The sequence below is a fragment of the Neofelis nebulosa genome, chromosome 7 (genome assembly GCF_028018385.1).
Source record: "Neofelis nebulosa isolate mNeoNeb1 chromosome 7, mNeoNeb1.pri, whole genome shotgun sequence".
Taxonomy (NCBI): Eukaryota; Metazoa; Chordata; class Mammalia; order Carnivora; family Felidae; genus Neofelis; species Neofelis nebulosa.
The window spans coordinates 74,569,349-74,587,805 of record NC_080788.1 but is presented as its reverse complement, the minus strand read 5'-3'; the positions used below and the strand labels follow the sequence as shown (position 1 = coordinate 74,587,805).

At 45.7% G+C, this 18,457-nt stretch overlaps 1 protein-coding gene across 2 annotated transcripts in view; it reads left to right on the top strand.

Annotated features, from left to right (window-relative positions):
• SLC7A8 (solute carrier family 7 member 8) overlaps nucleotides 1–18,457 on the top strand; it is a 51,967-nt gene that overhangs the window by 15,383 nt on the left and 18,127 nt on the right. The window contains exons 2-3 of one of the 2 annotated variants that reach the window (XM_058738545.1): nucleotides 380–584; nucleotides 1,493–1,644. In XM_058738545.1, coding sequence (XP_058594528.1) covers nucleotides 380–584; nucleotides 1,493–1,644 — 357 coding nt within the window. Of the gene's footprint in view, nucleotides 1–379; nucleotides 585–1,492; nucleotides 1,645–12,133; nucleotides 12,247–18,457 lie in introns of those variants that run through there. The other variant, XM_058738546.1, reaches the window with a different exon arrangement.

Here is an 18,457-nt window from a genome sequence, read left to right as displayed (position 1 = left end):
TTGCTTTTCCAGTCCTGCCATTTCCAGTTAGTCTTAAGATTTCTGTTGCCTCGAGTAGGCCATGGTACAGCCCAGTAAGAGGGTCTTAAAGTTCAGTACCTGAGCCACTACTTGCTACCATGTAGACTTGGACAATGCACTTGATATCTCTGAGATTCAGTTTCCTCCTCTGTAAAATGGATAAAATTATATCTGACTCCATAGGGGTATCCTGAGGACCAAAGGAGACATGTAAATTATTACTAGATGCACCTGCCTGAAGGTGTGTTCCAAAGGCATTTTAGGATCAAACCAGAGATGAGACCACTGCTGCAAATGCCAGTCTTGCCAATTGTGCTGACTCCACTGTCTTCCCTGACAACCTTGGTGCCTCCTGCAGGGAACATCATTGGCTCTGGGATCTTCGTCTCGCCAAAAGGTGTGCTGGAGAACGCTGGCTCTGTGGGCCTTGCTCTCATTGTCTGGATTGTGACTGGTCTCATCACAGCTGTGGGAGCCCTGTGCTATGCTGAGCTTGGTGTCACCATCCCCAAATCTGGAGGTGACTACTCCTACGTCAAGGACATCTTTGGAGGACTGGCTGGGTAAGAGGACCCACAGAGGCCTGTGTTGTCTAGAAGCCAAGGCCAGTGGTTTCCAGTGTGCCTAGGAGAGCTAGAGAATAGGATTCCTCTTTTGCTTCCCTGTCATGGTCACTAATGTAGCTGTGTGTCCCCTTGATTCTTCTGAGGATGGCAGAAGAACCAGGTTGTAGTTTTTACCTCTTTGTTGATTTCAGTGGGCAAGATTCTATGAGTGGTAACAAATTGGGCTTTATGACAACTCTGACCATAGACTCACAGAGAAAGCACATCACAAAACAAAGCCCTTTTGTTTTACAAATTAGAGTGACCACCTAAGAAATGGGGTACCCTCTTCTCACACTATCAAGGATGAGGCCTCCCAGCAGAGTCAGCCCCTGATCTTGAATTTCTTCAGCTTCTGCAGCCCTGCTACTGAGGAGCTGAACCCTTACCAGGGGGCCAAGAATGTGGAGGGCACTTTCCCCTCATGCCCCCACTCAGTGCCGCCCCTGGCAGTTGCTTAAAGTGGCCACACCCTAAGCATGTCCTGGCTGTCAGAATTCTCAGGTTGCCTATTTTATTTTCCACCACTGGATTCTAGGAGCCAGGGCTCAGAGAAGAGATTATAAAAGGAGAGGAGAGAGAGAAGAATGCCGAGACATGTGTTTGCACTAGCAGACACTTAGCTCCTCGTCGTCAAACCACTTTATTGTCATTGCAGAGGGCCAACTGTCTCATTGAGCAGGGGTTGGGGTCCTCAGCATCCCTGAAAATGAAAAGGAAACGTACCCCTTTAGCCCACCCACCTCTACTGCCCAGTGACTTGCCCAGGTTTCTTTTGATGACTCCTGAATCCCTGCCATGCATGTCATTGGGGCGGGAGTCTCTGTGGCTATCTTGGGTCAAGTTCTGTCCTGTTCCCCCTTCAGGTTCCTGAGGCTTTGGATTGCGGTGCTGGTGATCTACCCCACCAACCAGGCTGTCATCGCCCTCACCTTCTCCAACTATGTGCTGCAGCCTCTCTTCCCCACCTGCTTCCCCCCAGAGTCTGGCCTTCGACTCCTGGCTGCCATCTGCTTATGTAAGTGCCATCTGGGCCTTGCTCCTAGGACGGCCTCTTTTGGCCTTCCTGGTGGTCCGCTTGTCTCTGATTCTCCTTCCTCTCCCTCTTTCTTTCCTTCCCTCCTTTATTTCCACACCCGCCCCCCCCCCATTGCTTTTCCAACATGTGTGCCTTGGATGAATTGATTATGCATATAATTATCTGGTGTTAAAAAAGAAGAAACTAGGGTGCCTGGGTGGCTCAGTCGGTTGAGCATCTGACCAGCTCAGGTCATGATCTCATAGCTCGTGAGTTCGAGCCCTGCGTCGGGCTGTGCTGACAGCTCAAAGCCTGGAGCCTGCTTCAGATTCTGTGTCTTCATCTCTCTCTGCCCCTCCCTCACTCATGTTCTCTGTGTGTGTGTGTGTCTCTCACATTAAAAAATTTTCAAAAAAAAAAAAAAAGAAGAAGAAGGAGAAACGTAAATAGCTGCTCAGGGGCACAGTAATTTTCACCGGCAAGGTTCTTTACATCATACACAGCACTTTCACCTATATTATCTGATCTGAGCCTCATGACAAATCCATGAGGTAAGCAGGGCCAATATTATCACTTTCCTAGAGCAGGTAAGTACAAGAGCCAGGCAAATGAATACTCAAGGTGGCAGGCCCTGAGTGGAGCCCAGATCTCCTAATTCCTTCTCTTTCCAGCACATACACTGTGGAGGCACCCTGATGCTTGTAGGAAGATTTTTTTTCTGGCTTCATCCATCTCTACCTCAATCTGCCAGTTCACAGCTTAAAACTCTTTGGGAGGAGAGTGTAAAGCTGTGAGTTGGGAGAAAATAAGTGCATCGTCTATGGTCTCTACCCTTAATATGCTTTCTACCTAACTGGGGAGAAAAGCCACAGAAACAGGTTCTGTAGTAAGGATTCAATTTCAGTAAAATTTCAGAGAAGGGGCAGGGGTGCCTGGGTGGCTCAGTCCATTAAGTGTCTGACTGCTGCTCAGGTCATGATCTCATGGTTCATGAGTTCGTGAGTTCAAGCCCCAGAGTTTGCTTCAGATCCTCTGTCTTCCTTTCTCTCTGCCCCCACCCTGTTCTCTCTCTCTCAAAAATAAACATTTTTTTAAAATTCAGAGAAGAAGGAAAGATGTTTGTGAGCTGGAATAGATTAGAGATTTGTGTAGAGAAATTCTGCAACTCATATTTTTAGGAAGTATCAGGGATCTCAATAGATTGAGATATTTTATATATTTTAACCAAAAACTAATTTTTAAAGAAAATATTTGGATTTTTTCCAGGCTCCACTTTTTGGAATTAACATGATCCCTGCCTTCTCGTACCTTTCAACACACATACACTTAGCTGCGGGCAGTGACAATCTGGACCACACTTTTTCCCAGATCTTGATGTTTTCCCTCTGTCAGGCTGGTGGGAAAGAAGAGGAGGGGTCACTTGCCCACCCCGAGGCCTCTCACAGGGGTAGTCTCCTTGCCAAGCATGCCCTCTTTCTTTGGCAGTGGTATACAGCTCTAGGAGAGACCCCTACCATCCAAGCAGGTGGTACTATGGGGCCAAGATACTTATTTGGGGTATATTCCCTGTGCTTGGTCAGGCCTGCTCATGGCCCTAGAGGCAAAGGAATGTGGACTCCAGAACCAGGTTGCCTGAGGCTGCATCTCTGCACCACTTTCTAATTGTGGCAAGTGCTTGGCAAAGTTCCCCACCCCACCCTGCTGTGAGATGGAGGTTGTAATCCTGCCTGCACAGGAGGTCATGGTTGTAAGGATTGCATGAGATAATAAATGTTCTTAGCACAGGGTCACGTAGTCACTGAGGGTGGTCACTCAGTCCTTGCCTGCTAGCTGGATCCAGAGCTGGGAGAGGTGTGGGGAGGGGGAAGGTGGCGTGGGAATGCAGGAAGAGTTGCTATTTCTGCCATCAGACAGGTTAATGGAGGTAGGAAGGAGGACCACATAAGTGCTGGCCACTGCTATTTCAGTGTCTCGTGCACACAGCCTCGGCTTCCTTTTTCCTGCTGATACTGCTGAAGTATCTCAGACAGGAGGCCACCCTTACTCTCCAACAAGAAATTGACAACCATGAGACTGGTCACTCTGTCCCCGCAGAGAAAAACCAGGCCACACAATGGAGTTGCCTTGGCAGCTGACCCCACAGCCTCCTTTGCCTTCCCCCAAACTGCCAAGGGTAGCTGATCCCTTGTGCCAAGACCCTCTGCAGTTGTATAGCCCCATAGATACCCCTTCAGGTCAGACAAGGTTATCTCCTGCCTATAGCCCAGCTCTGGAAAGACAGTTGTGCCTTGTCCCCTCCACAGCCCACTCCTCAACTAGACACTGCTAGCACCAAGCCAAGGAGGAATTTAGAAACTCTGATGACAAAATGACAAAGTCCTGTCCTCTCCCAATTCCTGCCATTAAAGGTTCAATAAAGCTTATCTGACCTGTCCTCTGCCTCCTAAGTAGAACTGCAGAGAGATTATCTCCAACTTAACATTGGTCAATCTTGTTCTCCAGAGACAGGAATTTTTCATTGTCCTTGAGCTAGGTATTCAAGTACTTTTTCACCTTCATAAGCAGAAAAATCTAAAACCCAAACTTATTTCTCCTTATTTCTTTTGGAGGAAATGGAAAATAGCTCCTTACCTAACCCCTTGTGCTACCCACTTCTTCCCAAATGTGAAGGCCATGTGGAGCCCATGACCCCTCTCCCGGCAGGGGTGTACGTGCAGACATAGCCACACACTCACATTTTCTCACCAGATGCTACCAGCTGCTTTGAGTCTGTGCAAAGAAAGTTCTGTTTTCTGGTTTGTTGAATACTTTTTTTTTTTCTGTTTTTGGAATCCACTTCTATAGGCCCTCTAATCATCTCTTAAGGTATTCAGTGAAAAAGGAACCAACTGTCCAGAAGGCTTGATGGATGCTACTTTCCTTAAATGCTATTATCTTTTATTCCAGCACCCTGTCCTCTTTGCAGGTGCCAGGCAAGCCAGCTGTGTAAAAATAGGCCCAGTGTTCTTTGGCAGTAGAGCCAAGAGTGGCCCAGTCTAGTCAGGTTTTTGAGAGAATCAGTAGAAAGTTTGGGATGGTCTGAATGTATTGAAATAAAAAGTTCTGCTTTCTGCTGTGTCATTTTGGTATACTGATGACAGGCCTAACCCACTGTAGGATGCGAATTTTTAAGGCCACCCTCTGTGAAGAGGTATATCATGGAGGGAGCAGGAAGACTGGGTGGGGAGCCTGGCAGGGAGACCCCATGGGCCCCTGGCTGGAGTTGGCCATGGGAGGGAAGAGATGAGGTCAAGTCTGGTTCTGTGTTGGGGCCAAAATAGATCAGATGAGAAATGGTGGTGGGACAGCCAGTTGGGGGTGGAGAGAACCTGCTATAACTGGCTTGCCTGCTAGGAGCCTGGCAGGTTGGGGGTGGGGGTGGGGAGGGAGAAGGAACTGCAGAGCTGGATCTGCTTATGCAACTGCAGCTGCCACTTTGAGTTATTCTATTATGTAGGTCAAAGCTGATTATTCACTGCTGAGTCAGCAGAATATCCCTTGCCACCAGGCAGTAAGAAAAAAAGAATGTATTTTACATTCTAATTAAATGAAAAGCCTTTCTCCCTTCTCCAGAGTGGGAGGAAGGACTTAAGAAAGAGGGGGACCAGGAAGTGTTGAAACTTGGCTTTGATGCCTTCTTCTGTGATTTCCTTGAGTGTTTCTCTTTTCTTTCTTTGTCTTTTTACTAATTTATAAATGATTATATTCTCTAGGTAAAAGATTCAAGTAGTTATATAAAGTTGGTCGACTGTGAAAACTTCCCCTTACTGTCACAGTCTTCCCCTGCCCAGTGGCAGTGCTAACAGTTGATAGGTATCTTTCTAATTCTAAGTAAAATTCATCTCTCCATGTATGTGTCTGGACATATAGACAGACATATTGACAGGTTATTTCTGCAGCTTGCTGTTTTATCATTTAGTTATATCTTTTGGCAATTGCCTGAGTTTCTAGTTATAAACAAAGAGGTCCCATTGACACTGAAGGAGCTTCAGGTGTTCTGGGGTCCCCCATTTGTGCTTCTTGCTTCCTAACACTGGGTTTTCCTTTGGGATCTGTCTCCCTCTCCTTGGGACTGGGCCACCTTTCACTCAAGCCGCTCTTGGTCTCCTTCCTGGCTTTGGGAGCTAGGGTCATGTCCAGAAGCTAAAGTAGAATTTTTCCTTCTCATTCAAGTACCCTTTCCCCCCTGAATGCCTGTCCTAAAAAAACTCCTTCTCCTTTCTCACCCTGAGGGGACAAGAGTGCGCTGCATGCATTTCACAAGTAAAAAATGCTTCTTATCTTATTTTCTATCTCTCTACTGAGATTCCTAAGAGGCTAGTCTTTTAGGGCTTCAGATTTCTCCTCCTCCTCCTGCTTCTGCTTTTCTCCTTTTCCTCCTTCTCCTCCTCCTTTTTTTTCTTCTTTTTCTCTTTCTCCTTCTTTTTCTTCCTTGAGCAGCTTGGGAGAGAAAGAACTTCACTATTTGTGTAATTTTTAACTCTGATTTGCTCTGCAATTCCTCTGTGGAAAGCTTTCAGGTCCTTGATGCAGGATGCTATGATAGATAAACGTGTGTATTGTTTTGCAAGTCTCTTGCAAATTAATACCTTGACATCAGAGGGTTCTAGTCTTTCCTAATTTCTAAATCCCTTAGTCTTGGTTCATTTTCCTTTGAGGTTTCTTTCACATTCTCTAACCCCAAATTTATCTCCATTTACTAAACCTGTTGCCTCAGATGCCTGGACAGCATTGCTTTCTTGCCCTCCTTAATTCCCGGAGTTCTCTGGATGTCTCATAATCCTTATATGTATGAATCCAGACAAACAGACTGCCCAGATTTAATCCATGTATATCCAGGTTGTCTTCTTTCCCCATACATCGTCTAGCATACAGGCGTTCCTGGGTGGCTCAGTCTGACTTTGGCTCGGGTCATGGTCTCACGGTTCATGGGTTTGAGCCCTGTGTCAGGCTCTGTGTTGACAGCTCAGAGTCCAGAGCCTGCTTCAGATTCTGTGTCTTCCTCTCTCTGCCCCTCCCCTGCTCACGCTTTGTTTCTCTCTCTCTCTCTCTCAAAAGTGAATAAACGTTAAAAAAAAATTTATTAAAAAATAAATAAATAAATAAAATCTAAATACAGTTGACCCTTGAACAATGGAGGGGTTAGGGATGCTGACTCCCTGAACAATTGAAAATCCACATATAACTTTGACTTCCCAAAAACTTAACTGCACTTAGCCTACTATTGACTAGAAGCTTTACCAGTAACATAAACAGCCAATTAACACATATTGTGTATGTTGTATGGATTATATATACTGTATTCTTACAATAAAGTAAGCTAAAAACGTTAAGAAAATCATAAGGAAGAGAAAATACATTTACAGTGCTGTGCTGTAACAAATCCACATTTTAGCGGGCCTGTGACGCTCCAACTCATATCGTTCAAGGGTCACCTGCATATTGAAAATCTCTTTAATTTTTTACTCAGTTGTCAATTTGACTAAAATCTCGTTTTTCATTTTTATGATTCATAGAGACTAAAATTATTTTGTAAGTGGCTTTTCAAAAAAGAAAGAAACTGCAAATCTATCAGTTAATCACCATATTGAGCTCCAACACTGAGGGGCGATGATAAGGCATTATTTATAGAGTCTGGGAAGAGGTTAAAGGCTATTGAAGACATTGGTGTACAAACAAATAATTACAATACAATGTGATGACAAAAGTGTGTGCAACACAAAGAAATGTCCTTCAAAGTTGCCAGAGGAATGCTAGGTAAGGCTCCCAGATTGAGCCAAATCTAAAATGGTAAGTAGGTGGGCTCCAGATAGGCATGAAATAGAACAGCCAGGTAGAGGGATGGGCGCAGGAAAGACTTTGTGTCAAGAGAGAAATGACATGTTGGAGAAAAGCAAGTACTTTTGTGTGGATGGAGCCCAGGAGAGTGATAGGAGATGAGGTTGAACAGGTGAGAAGGGGCCAGATCTCGAAGGATCCTATATATCATACAGGAGAGAGCAGGCTTCATCCAAGGCATGGGGAACCACTGAAGGATATTGAGCAGATGAGTAACATGATTAGGCTCACATCTGAGTGAAGACTGTGACACTTGAAGCAGGAAGACGAGTTAGCAGGCTAAACATTTGTCCAGGCCAGCGAAATCCTGGCCTGAAATAAAAATGAAGTTACAAGGTGACAAAAACCAGAAAGATTTAGGAGTAGAATCAGCTGGACATGGTGATTGACTACTAAGAAGGAGCAATGTAGTTTATCTAGGACGAATCAAAATGAAATGTTTCTTTTTTCAACGTTTTTAATTTATTTTTGGGACAGAGAGAGACAGAGCATGAACGGGGGAGGGGCAGAGAGAGAGGGAGACACAGAATCGGAAACAGGCTCCAGGCTCCGAGCCATCGGCCCAGAGCCTGACGCGGGGCTCGAACTCACGGACCGCGAGATCGCGACCTGGCTGAAGTCGGACGCTTAACCGACTGCGCCACCCAGGCGCCCCCAAAATGAAATGTTTCAACTGTCTAGTGTTTGTGACGAGCATTCACAATGTGTTCTCTCTTTCTGCCTTCCACCACCTCCGCAAAGCCCTGAGGAGCACTGAGCAGGTCTTTGGCTGGAAGCCTTCCTCAGGGTGGCTACCCCAGGTTGTTGCTCAAAAGTCTGCTGTAGAGCAATACAACCTAGAAAGGAGTTGGGACTCTTGGGAAGCATTATATAAATGAGAATCTCAACACTTTGTTCATTCAACAAAGATTTATCAAGTGCCCATGATGTGCTAGATACTGTTTGAGACACAGGAGATACAACAGTAAACCAAAAAACCTCATTCTCATTTGCGGTGGCAGCAGCAGGAAGTTAAGACTTAATAAACATTTACTGAGTCCATATGTGTGTCTTCCAGGTACCACAGGGGATACAGAATCATTCAATTATTCTCGAATAACTGAGTGTCTGTTCTGCTTCAGGGACTGTGTTAGACATGAAGATACTTCGTTCCTGTAGCAAGGAACCCACAGTCCAACGGATGATTCTGACAAAGACACAAGGAATTTCAGTTCTAACTTGTAAATTCCCCAAGAGGACAACATCCAAGCAGAGCTAGATATAACAGAAATGGGAGTAGAGGCGCCTGGGTGGCTCAATCAGTTAAGCATCAACTTCAGCTCAGGTCATGATCTCGTGGTTCGTGAGTTCGAGCCCCACATTGGGCTCTGTGCTTACAGCTCAGAGCTTGGAGTCTGCTTCAGATTCTGTGTTTCCCTCTGTCTCTGCCCCTTCCCCACTCACGTTCTGTCTCTCTCTCAAAAATAAATAAACATTAAAAAAATTAAAAAAAAAAAAAGAAATGGGAGTAGGGACTGTGGTTGAGGAAAATCTTGGAGAAAATTACATATAAGTTGAGGAAAGACCAGTTGGAGATAGGGCAACATTCAGCATGGAGAGAAAAGTGGAATGGGATGGGACAGGGAGAATGTTATAGCAGGAAGGATTAGCATGTGCCAAGGTCTAGGAACAGGAAAGAACATTCCCCCTTAGGGGAACTTCAGGTGATTCAGTATAGCCACAGCATAGACTAAGAGGTAGGAAATGTAGATAGAAGTGAAGACTCAGCCATGAAAGGGCCTTCTGGGCCATGCCAGAGAGATTGGGCTTTACTCTAGGAGCAGTGGGACAGCATTAAAGGGTTTCAGAAAATTGATATGATCATATTTACATTTTAGAAAACTCATGGCTGCAAGAGTAAAGGATGAATTGGAGAGGGGAATAAGATCAGAGGCAAGGAGACCAGTTATAATGTGGTTACAGGAATCCAGGATAGGGATGACAGTGATATGAATTAGGGATGGAGTTGTGGGGGTATACAGAAATAGATGTATTTGGCATTTACAGGGTAGAATTTACAGGACCTGGTGATTATGGTGATTGGGGAGTCAAGGATGGCACATTCTCACTGGAATGCAAGTGAAATAAATTGAGGATAACACTGGATTATATTTTAATGCCTTGTCATTGGTGTGGTTCATACTGTGTTGAGTTGGCCCATCTGTCTCTCCAATACTCACGATTCACTTCCCTTCCCATTCACCCTTCCCATTCACTCTCCAATACTCATGATCTGTTGCTGGGACTTGAGGAAGGCATTCCATATGCTTTTGGAATTCATGCCTATAATGGCAGAGTAAACACCTGCTCTTCAGTGCCATTTCACCTCCTCCCTGCCCTATAAGACCTCTTGAGTATCTTTTGTGCCTATTATCCTCATCTTAACATTTCTTTCTTTTTTTTTATTTTAGAACTATCTAACTTTTATTTTATTATTTTTTCCAATATATGAGATTTATTGTCAAATTGGTTTCCATACAACACCCAGTGAACATTTCTTAAGAGCGATCCAATCTTGAGCTCTAATAAGAACAACTACCAATAAGTGCTCTATAGTTTATATATCATAGTAAGCAATTACAAATATCACAGCAAATTCTAGAGTTTGGATCTAGAGATCCATTGGTTGTTGGACACTTCTGTCCATTAGTCTAAATCTAGTTCTGTTCTCAGATCAGTTTCTTTGTCTTCTTTTTAGTTTCAATATGCTTCAATTCCTGGTCCAGATCACCTCTTCTTTCCTGGATTCCCATAGTGTCTCTTCTAGTCTCCAGCTTTCACTCTTAGACTGGAGTTTGCTGTTCAAAGGGTCCAAATAGCCAAAGTCCTGGAAATTGGGGAATGAGGAACTTGTTCCTGGGAATGTGTCCAGCCCTACTTGAGAGAGTAATAAATGGGATTGAGGCTTCCTAAAACAGGGAGTTTTCTAGTAGTTCAGCTTCCACTAGGATGGAAACAGCTTGCTAACTTTCTCAAACCAGCCTTGCAGATTAAATTCTCCTCTGGCCTTTTGTTGCTGACTTTGTTTTACCAAGAGGAGCCAGAGCCTGTGGTTTATGAAGTTCACATTTATTTCACATACCCAAGAATATAAAACTAGAAGACTACTGGGAGTGGGGCCTAATGTTACAGGGAGTTTTGGGGTAAAGATGAGAGGGAAGATTTGTTTTTGAGAGTTTAGCAAGTATAAGTACTACCTGCCATTGGAGTAGGGTTATAACTGAACCAATCCTGGGAATTTTGCAGCCTGGGTCCATGCTTATAAGCTTCAGTGACACCAACAGAGCCCACAAGTGTTCTAGCCCAAGAACCAACCAGACCTCCCAAGACTCACACCCTTTCCTCCAAGGCTGAGGGTGATGAAAAGTGAGGCTAGCCCTCTTGAGCTCTGTGCAGACCCCACAGAACCTGCCCCATTCCCTTTCCCATTTTGTCTGGGAGGCATCTGCCCTGAGAATTGGGGGGATGAGATAACAGGAATTTTTGAGGCCAGTGCTGAGACAATAATGAGTAGGATTAAAATGTAACTCAGAGGTGGCATGGTGCACTAGGTCTGTCTCCCCTGCTTTCCAGCTGCTTTCCATTTTTCTCTCCCCCCACCCCACCCCATCCCTACCCTAGCTCAGAAGCCATGTTTAGTTCATGCTGAAGAGAGAACTACTCAGCTCTTGGAAAATGCTGAGCTGGGAGTTTGGGCTTCTTGGCTAAACTAAGTCCCAGATGGTGATTCAGCAGAAACTCCAGGTCTAGCAACTGGCACGGAGGGGTCAGGATAAGAAGGAAGGGGAAGAGAGAGCCAGGGAGGGGGGTAGGGCAGCATGGGTGGGAGCTTAGCTGGAAGAATGCTTCCAGATGTAAAGGGCTGGAGAAGGACAAAACGTTACTATAGCATGGTGCAAGATCTGTTTCACAGCCCCATTGTGGACCTTACAGAAGCTGGGATCAAAGCTTAGTTTATAGGAAAGGGCTGCTTTGATTGATTTTGGTGTTATTGCTGTTGCTTTGTTTTGATGTTTTTGTCTTTCATCAGTCAAGTTATTTATACTTACCATAATACCAGCCTTTGTTTTAGATAGGCAACAACTTGGGACTTTATAATACAACTCCTCACCCCGTGTGAAAAATGTCTCACCCTGGGTGAACAGGGAAGGATTCTAGGAAGCTGGCTGTGTCTTTCCACTCACACCCCTTTCCCCCCAGGTCTCTCTGAGGACTCATAGAAGGAAAGATAGCTCAGTCTGGCCCATGTGGGCAAACCTGGAACCTTATCAGAGCCTTGGGTTGTGTTTGTTAGATCTCAAACAGGGCTCTCTGTTTTCTTTGCGTATCAGCGTCTTTTGGCAGCTGGCACTGGTAACCTCCTAGTTCTGGAAATGGCTGAGGTTAGGCAAGCCAAGCCCAAGCAGCCTCTCCACAATTAGAAACACGTGCCCAGATCCTTCCAAGAGCAGGACGGGAGACTTGGCCAAGGAGCCCTGTCCAGCCTATCACAGAGCTCAGTGTCACCACACCCCCTCCTGCGGGCTGAGTGCTCACAGGCTTGCTGCTCCAGCCTGGGCACCGGAGGGCTGGTCTAAGGGGCGTCACCTTGCCCCTTTTGCTCCAGGTCTGGAGGGAGGGAGTTAGGGGGAGCTGGCAGAGCATGGCAGAAGGCGGAAGGAGGAGAAGTGTGTGCCCCAGCAGAAGGTGAGACTAAGAAACCAATGCCTATGACCCAGGTGAAATTTATGGCTGCTTCAGAGGTCTGGGAGCTCCATCCCAGAAAGGTGGTTATTTTGAAGCTCTGGAGAGGAACAGGGTGTTCTGATTTCTACAAAGTGGCGTCACAGCTTCCCCTTTCAGCAGCTGTTTGCTTAGTGCATTATATCTTTTTTCTGTCCTGGCCTTCTCTGTGCTGCATCTCTCAGGCTCTTTCTCCCTTACTCATATCAATGTGTACTGTCCCTCCTCTTCCTTCCTCCCCACTGTTGTTTCTCAGGCTCTCTCTTTCCCTCTCTTCTTCATCACCTGTCTTTATGGACTTTGACAAGTCTGGGCATTTCCCCCCACTTTCTCTGTTTTCTCTTATCTGAAAAGACAGAGAGACCTAGTTCTGGAAGTGCTAAACAAAAACAAGTTGTTCCAAGCTGCCTCCAGCCCATTCCTGAGAAAGGTATGAGACAGCAAGACCAAGAAATCCTAAAGAAGTTCCCAGAGTTCAAGAGAACAAGTGATGGTGACATTGACAAGGGGCCAGAGAAGGGGATACAAAGGCAGAGAACCAAGACTGCCAGTGGGAAATAATTTTCTAAAGCTCTAGGAGCAATGGAGGCGACTCTTTTGGTTTCTGAGGGGTAGCCATCTTAGTCTTCCCCTTTGCCACATTGGCATCTCATTTCCTGCTAGCCTGAAAGCAGACTAGCTGGTATCTTCAGGTGACTGACTCAGAGTGGCACTTCAGCAATGATCTTGAGTACCACTGACAGGAGCAGGAGAAAGAGAATGTAGGAATGGGCAAAGGGAATGCAGGGCAATGTGTATATGATAAAATAAAGGCTGATGTAGTGGGAGAATAAGCAACTGAGAAACTGGGGGCCAGGAGGACATTAGTTGGGGTCTTCCTCCACTCTGTATAAAATGACATTCTGAGTCTCTCAGGTCAGTTCCTGGCTCTGATTGCTCATAAGGCTAGAAATGTGCCTCTGGATAGTAGGGCAAAAGCCTCAAACATTTCCCCCTAGTTTGGGGGCTTTCTACAAGGAGAGCCCCAACTAGTTCATTCTTCTGAGCACAGTTCTTTTTCTTTTTCTTTTTCTTTTTCTTTTTCTTTTTCTTTTTCTTTTTCTTTTTCTTTAGAGAGAAAGTGTGAGTGAAGAAGAGGGACAAAGGGAGAGAAAGAGAGAATCTTAAGCAGGCTCCATGCTCAGTGTGGAGCCAGACACGAGGCTTGATCCCATGACCCTGGGATCATGACCTGAGCCAAAATCAAGAGTTGGAAGCTCAACCAACTGAGCTACCCACACGCTCCCTGATCACTGTTACAGGGGCACCTGGGTGGCTCAGTTGGTTAAGCATCAGACTCTAGCTCAGGTCATGATCTCACAGTTCGTGGGTTCAAGCCCCACATCGTGCTCTCTGCTCTCAGCACAGAGCCTGCTTTGGATCCTCTGTACCCCTCTCCCCCACCGCTCCTACCCCACTGTCTCTCTCTCTCTCTCTCTCTCTCTCTCTCTCTCTCTCTCTCTCTCTCTCAAAAATAAATAAATGTAAAAAATTTTTTGTGGGGAAAGACACCTGAGTGGCTCAGTCAGTTAAGCTCTGACTTCGGCTCAGGTCATGATCTCACAGTTCATGAGTTCAAGCCCTACATCGGGCTCTGTGCTGACAGCTCAGAGCCTGGAGCCTGCTTCAGATTCTGTGTCTCTCTCTCACTCTTCTCCTCCCCTGCTCACACTCTGTCTCTCTCTCTCTCTCAAAAATAAATAAATAAACATTAAAAAAAATTTTTTTTAACCAGCTCCCTATCCAAATGGCCCCATCCTGGCTTTCACCTCATCACACCTGAACGACATGACATGGAGCAGAGCTGGCTTAGCAAAAGGAATGAGATTGGGGTTCCATGTGGGAAGGTCTTCACTTGGCCTCTGATGAAGACATAAAATGACCCTTTGCCAGCCCAGCTCAGCAACAGGCCAGAGTCCTGTGTCCAGAAGCAAGGGAGTACCTGAAGACATAAACCTGGCCTGTGCTGGTTGCAGATACTTAAAACCAGCCCCACCATTCCCTAACCCATTTTCTAAATGGAAATTTTAGTTATTTTATGCTTGCAAGTCACTGATGTTCTGTTTAAAGATGGACTAGAGAGATTAATTTTAAATTGTCTCTTTTACCTATAATCTATAATATATCCATCTAAGGTAAAGGTTCCCAAAACATGTTGTTCATGTTCTTCCCTTCTAAAATTTGTTAATCCTTTAACCTCGCCTCCCTTCCTGGGGGGTTGGGTTGGGTTGACTCAACCTGGGAAAGTCCCAGAATGGGCTCTGCCAGGGCACTTTCAGTGTTGTCCACTGCAAGATAGTGCACATTGTGGCCACTCTATCCTTTGACTTGAGGAAGGAACCCAGTCTCAGGACACTTGAGCCCATCTCTTAGCTTTTCATCTTGACTTCCTCTATGTCTGTGATTATAGCCTCTGGTCAGTAAAATTAGGAGACCAATAAAACCATGGGGGCAGAGAACAAAGGAACCATGTTTGTGAGCATTCCAGGGCTATACCCACCTTGTAAGAAGTTTAAGACTTTTGGGCTTCCATTTGTATGTATATCTGGGTTGTGTGTGTGGGCCTGAAGTTTCATGGAATATGGAGGAGACTGGATGAGAACCTGGGGTTGCATGAAGGAGGGATACTAGGAGTGTTTTTTTGCCCCAAATTTTTGTGAGAAGAAAATCACAGCTAGGGGTGCCTGGGTGGCTCAGTCAATTAGGTGTCTGACTTCGGCTCAGGTCATGATCTCATGGTTCGTGAGTTCGAGCCCCATGTCGTGCTCTGTGCTGACAGCTCAGAGCCTGGACCCTGCTTCGGACTCTGTGTCTCCATCTCTCTCTGCCTCTCCCCAGCTTGCACTCTCTCTCTCAAAAATAAATACATTAAAAAACTAAAAAGAAAAGAAAATTACAGCTAGAGTTATTGGAGGGTGAGCCTGTTTACTACTGTATAGAATTACAAAGGGAAGGAACAGGAGGCAGTAACACTTTAGCTATAGGATCCTGGGGGTGTGGAAGAGTTGGGATGCTGTCATTTGGTGTGGAAATTTGCCAGCTAGGTCAGCACATGCGTGACTTCACTTTCACTGACCACTTCTAGAGGGCCCCACCTCTTTCCTCCACAGGTGTTCTGCAAGGTCTGTGGACAGGCACTCCTTTGGGGTCTTGGATATGCTGTCTGGTTACTCTTTAAAAGGTTTGCTGTTTCAAGGTGTGCCACCTGCCTTCTGGTCTTTCTGTGTGGTGCCTGGCCCTGTATTAGCTTCCTATTGCTGCTACAACAAATTATCACAAACTTAGTGACTTAAAACTACACAGATTTGGTGTCTTATACTTCTGAAGGTCAGAAATCCTAAACTCAAGGTGTCAGCAAAGCTGTGTTCTTTCTAGAGGCTCTGGGAACAGTTGTTTCCATGTGTTTTCCAGCTTCTGGAGACTCCTTAACATTTTTTGATTCATGGCCCTTCTTCCATCTTCAAAGCCAGCAGCATGGCTTCTTCAGATCTTTCTTTCTCCCTCTCTGACTTCTGTTTCTGACATCATGTCTCTTTTCCTAACTCTGACCCTCCCTGCCTTCCTCTTATAAGAACTCTTGTGACTACATTGCACTCATTCAGATAATCCTCAATAATCTCCCCATCTGAAGTTTCTTAATTTACTCACATTTGCAAATTTTCTTTTGCCATATAAAGTAACATGCTAACAAGATTAGGATGTTGACATCTCTGGGATGGTCATTTCTCTGCCTACCACTGGCCCCATGAGTTCTGATGTCATCATCCGAGGGAGGAAGTGAAGGAGAAGCTTCTGCGAGTCCCCAAGGGATCAGAGTCTGAGGATCAGGGCTGGGAGGGGACTCAGTCTTCTCTGCAGGATACAGGAGCTTGCCAACCCTCTCTACAGTGGACATTGTCCAGGTCAGTGACAGGATCTGCATTGTCATCAACCCGAGGACTCTGCATCTCTCTTTCAGTCTTACAGTTTTCCCATGGACAGGAAGTACTGAGCCCACCTCTCCTATCTGGCAGTTGAGAGGCCCTGTGCTCTGAGCAGGGCACAAGATTGCTGGGGGGCACCTAGGTGGCTCAGTCAGTCAAACATCTGACTCTTGATTTTGGCTCAGGCCATAATCTCACAGTTCATGGGATTGAGCCCTGCATTGGGCTCCACTCTGATAGTGTAGAGTGTGCTTGGGATTCTCTCTCTACATCTCTCTCTCTGCTCCTTCCCTGCTCACACACTCTCGCTCTCAAAATAAGTAAGTAAACTTAAAAGAAAAAAAAAAGATTGCTGGGTTCTAAATTCCCTACTCCTGCCTGTCTTGTTTTTTGTACCCCTCCTGTCCCTTGACATTAAGGTGTCACCTTGTCACCTTTTCCAACTTGGCAGATTAAGTAACCAACTCCTGACTTCAGCATCTTCTTGATAGTCTTTTTTTTTTTTTTTTTAACCCAGCAAACAGAAAGGAAACAAAAGAGAGAGGAGAAAATGCCCAAGAAATACAGATAAGTCTAAGATTCCATGGAGGCCTCTAGAGAAGCAGCAACCACCTCACAGCCAAATTACAATGGACAAGAACAAGAATCTTATGCCTTCTTATTTATTTTATCCAGCTGGGCCAAAATTATAAAATTCTTCTTTCTGTTAGGGTCTCTCCCTCCTATAGGAAGCATCTGATTCCCCTGGGCTGAATTAGCCCACTGGCTTCCATGAAGAGCTCTGCTGCCACCACATTGTGGCATGATCATTGTTGCATGATTATCTTTTAGCTCACCCAACATCCCCCCTTAGGCTGTCAACTCCCTGTGGGCAGGAACTTGTGTCTTACTTATAACTCCCCTAGGCACTCTACCAGAGTGCTTAGAATATGTAGGCCCTTTATAGATGATGTTTGGATGGATGGATGGATGGATGGATGGATGGATGGATGGATGAATGGATGGATAGATGGATGGATGGAAGAAACTCCTCACATTTCAAGCTGTAGTTGGCCACTAGTCCCCATCTACATGTGGCTTCCCTGAGGTCACTGTCTCTCAAACATGCATAATGCAGGGTCTGGCTGAGAAGAGAGAGGGGACACAGTCATCAACAACAGAAAGGGGTTCTGGGTAGTAGACAGGCAGAAACAGAAGGCCTGAGCAGGGCAGGGACTTGGCAAGCATCCGACAGTGTTGCCTCCACTCACTGACCTTTCCTCTCTGGTTGGAGGCTCGGGTTTCAGCCTGCTGTGAGGAAAGGTGTCCTGTGGTAGCAGGAGACTCAAAGTGCCCTCTTTCCCCTCAGTCACATGCTGTGATCACCCAACTTCAGGGTAAAGGGTCAGATATAGGGCCTGCAGCCATTGTTCTAAGGAGATTAGTGTCACAGGCAGCCTGTCTCTCCACCTCATTCTCAGGATTTCTCTTTTTATTTCTGAAAGATCCCTGTAAAGGTAAAAGGTTAAATATTAGTCAAGGGCTGGGTTCTTGTGAAATTGTGGAGATAAGCTCAGGTGGGACAGAAGACACCCACAGCAAGTTTATTTGACAAATTATCCCTTCCTTCAAACATCTCCCATCCCCCAGCACTACTGTGGAGCTGACTGAAGGAATCTTTCTGGTTGCCTTGACAAAGTCCCCTCCTAAGGAGATGATTTTGTGTTTTTTATCCCAGCCTACCAGGAGGTGGCCACATTCCCCCCCTCCACACCTGCTGGGGGAGAGGAGTTTCTGTGAGTTGTCCTGCTCATCTCTTATTTCCCTCCAAGTACTTTGCTGTGTCCTCTCCACCATGCCCTCTCCTCCCCTTTGGTAGAGGATAATTTTCTTCTCTGTGATCACAATCTGGTTCCTTAATCTGTAATCCTTACCTATCCCTGAGCCTCATGGGTATTGTGTCCTAATCTTCTTTTCATGTATCAGTCTCTTTTATCCTTAAGTCATTGCTTGTGTCTGCCTGGATTCCTAGGGCCCCGGGGGCCCAGCCTTGTATTTAGCAAGCCTCAGGGCCCTGAGGAGAAGCAGATCACAGGCCCCGGTGCTTAGAGTGACTTGGGTTGGATTGTCACCAGGCATGTGATCCTGAAATCCTTTTTGAATTGAGTAAGATAAACCAAATGTGTGTTTATCAGGATGTCTCAGTCCATCTGGAACATTCGAGTATTTACAAG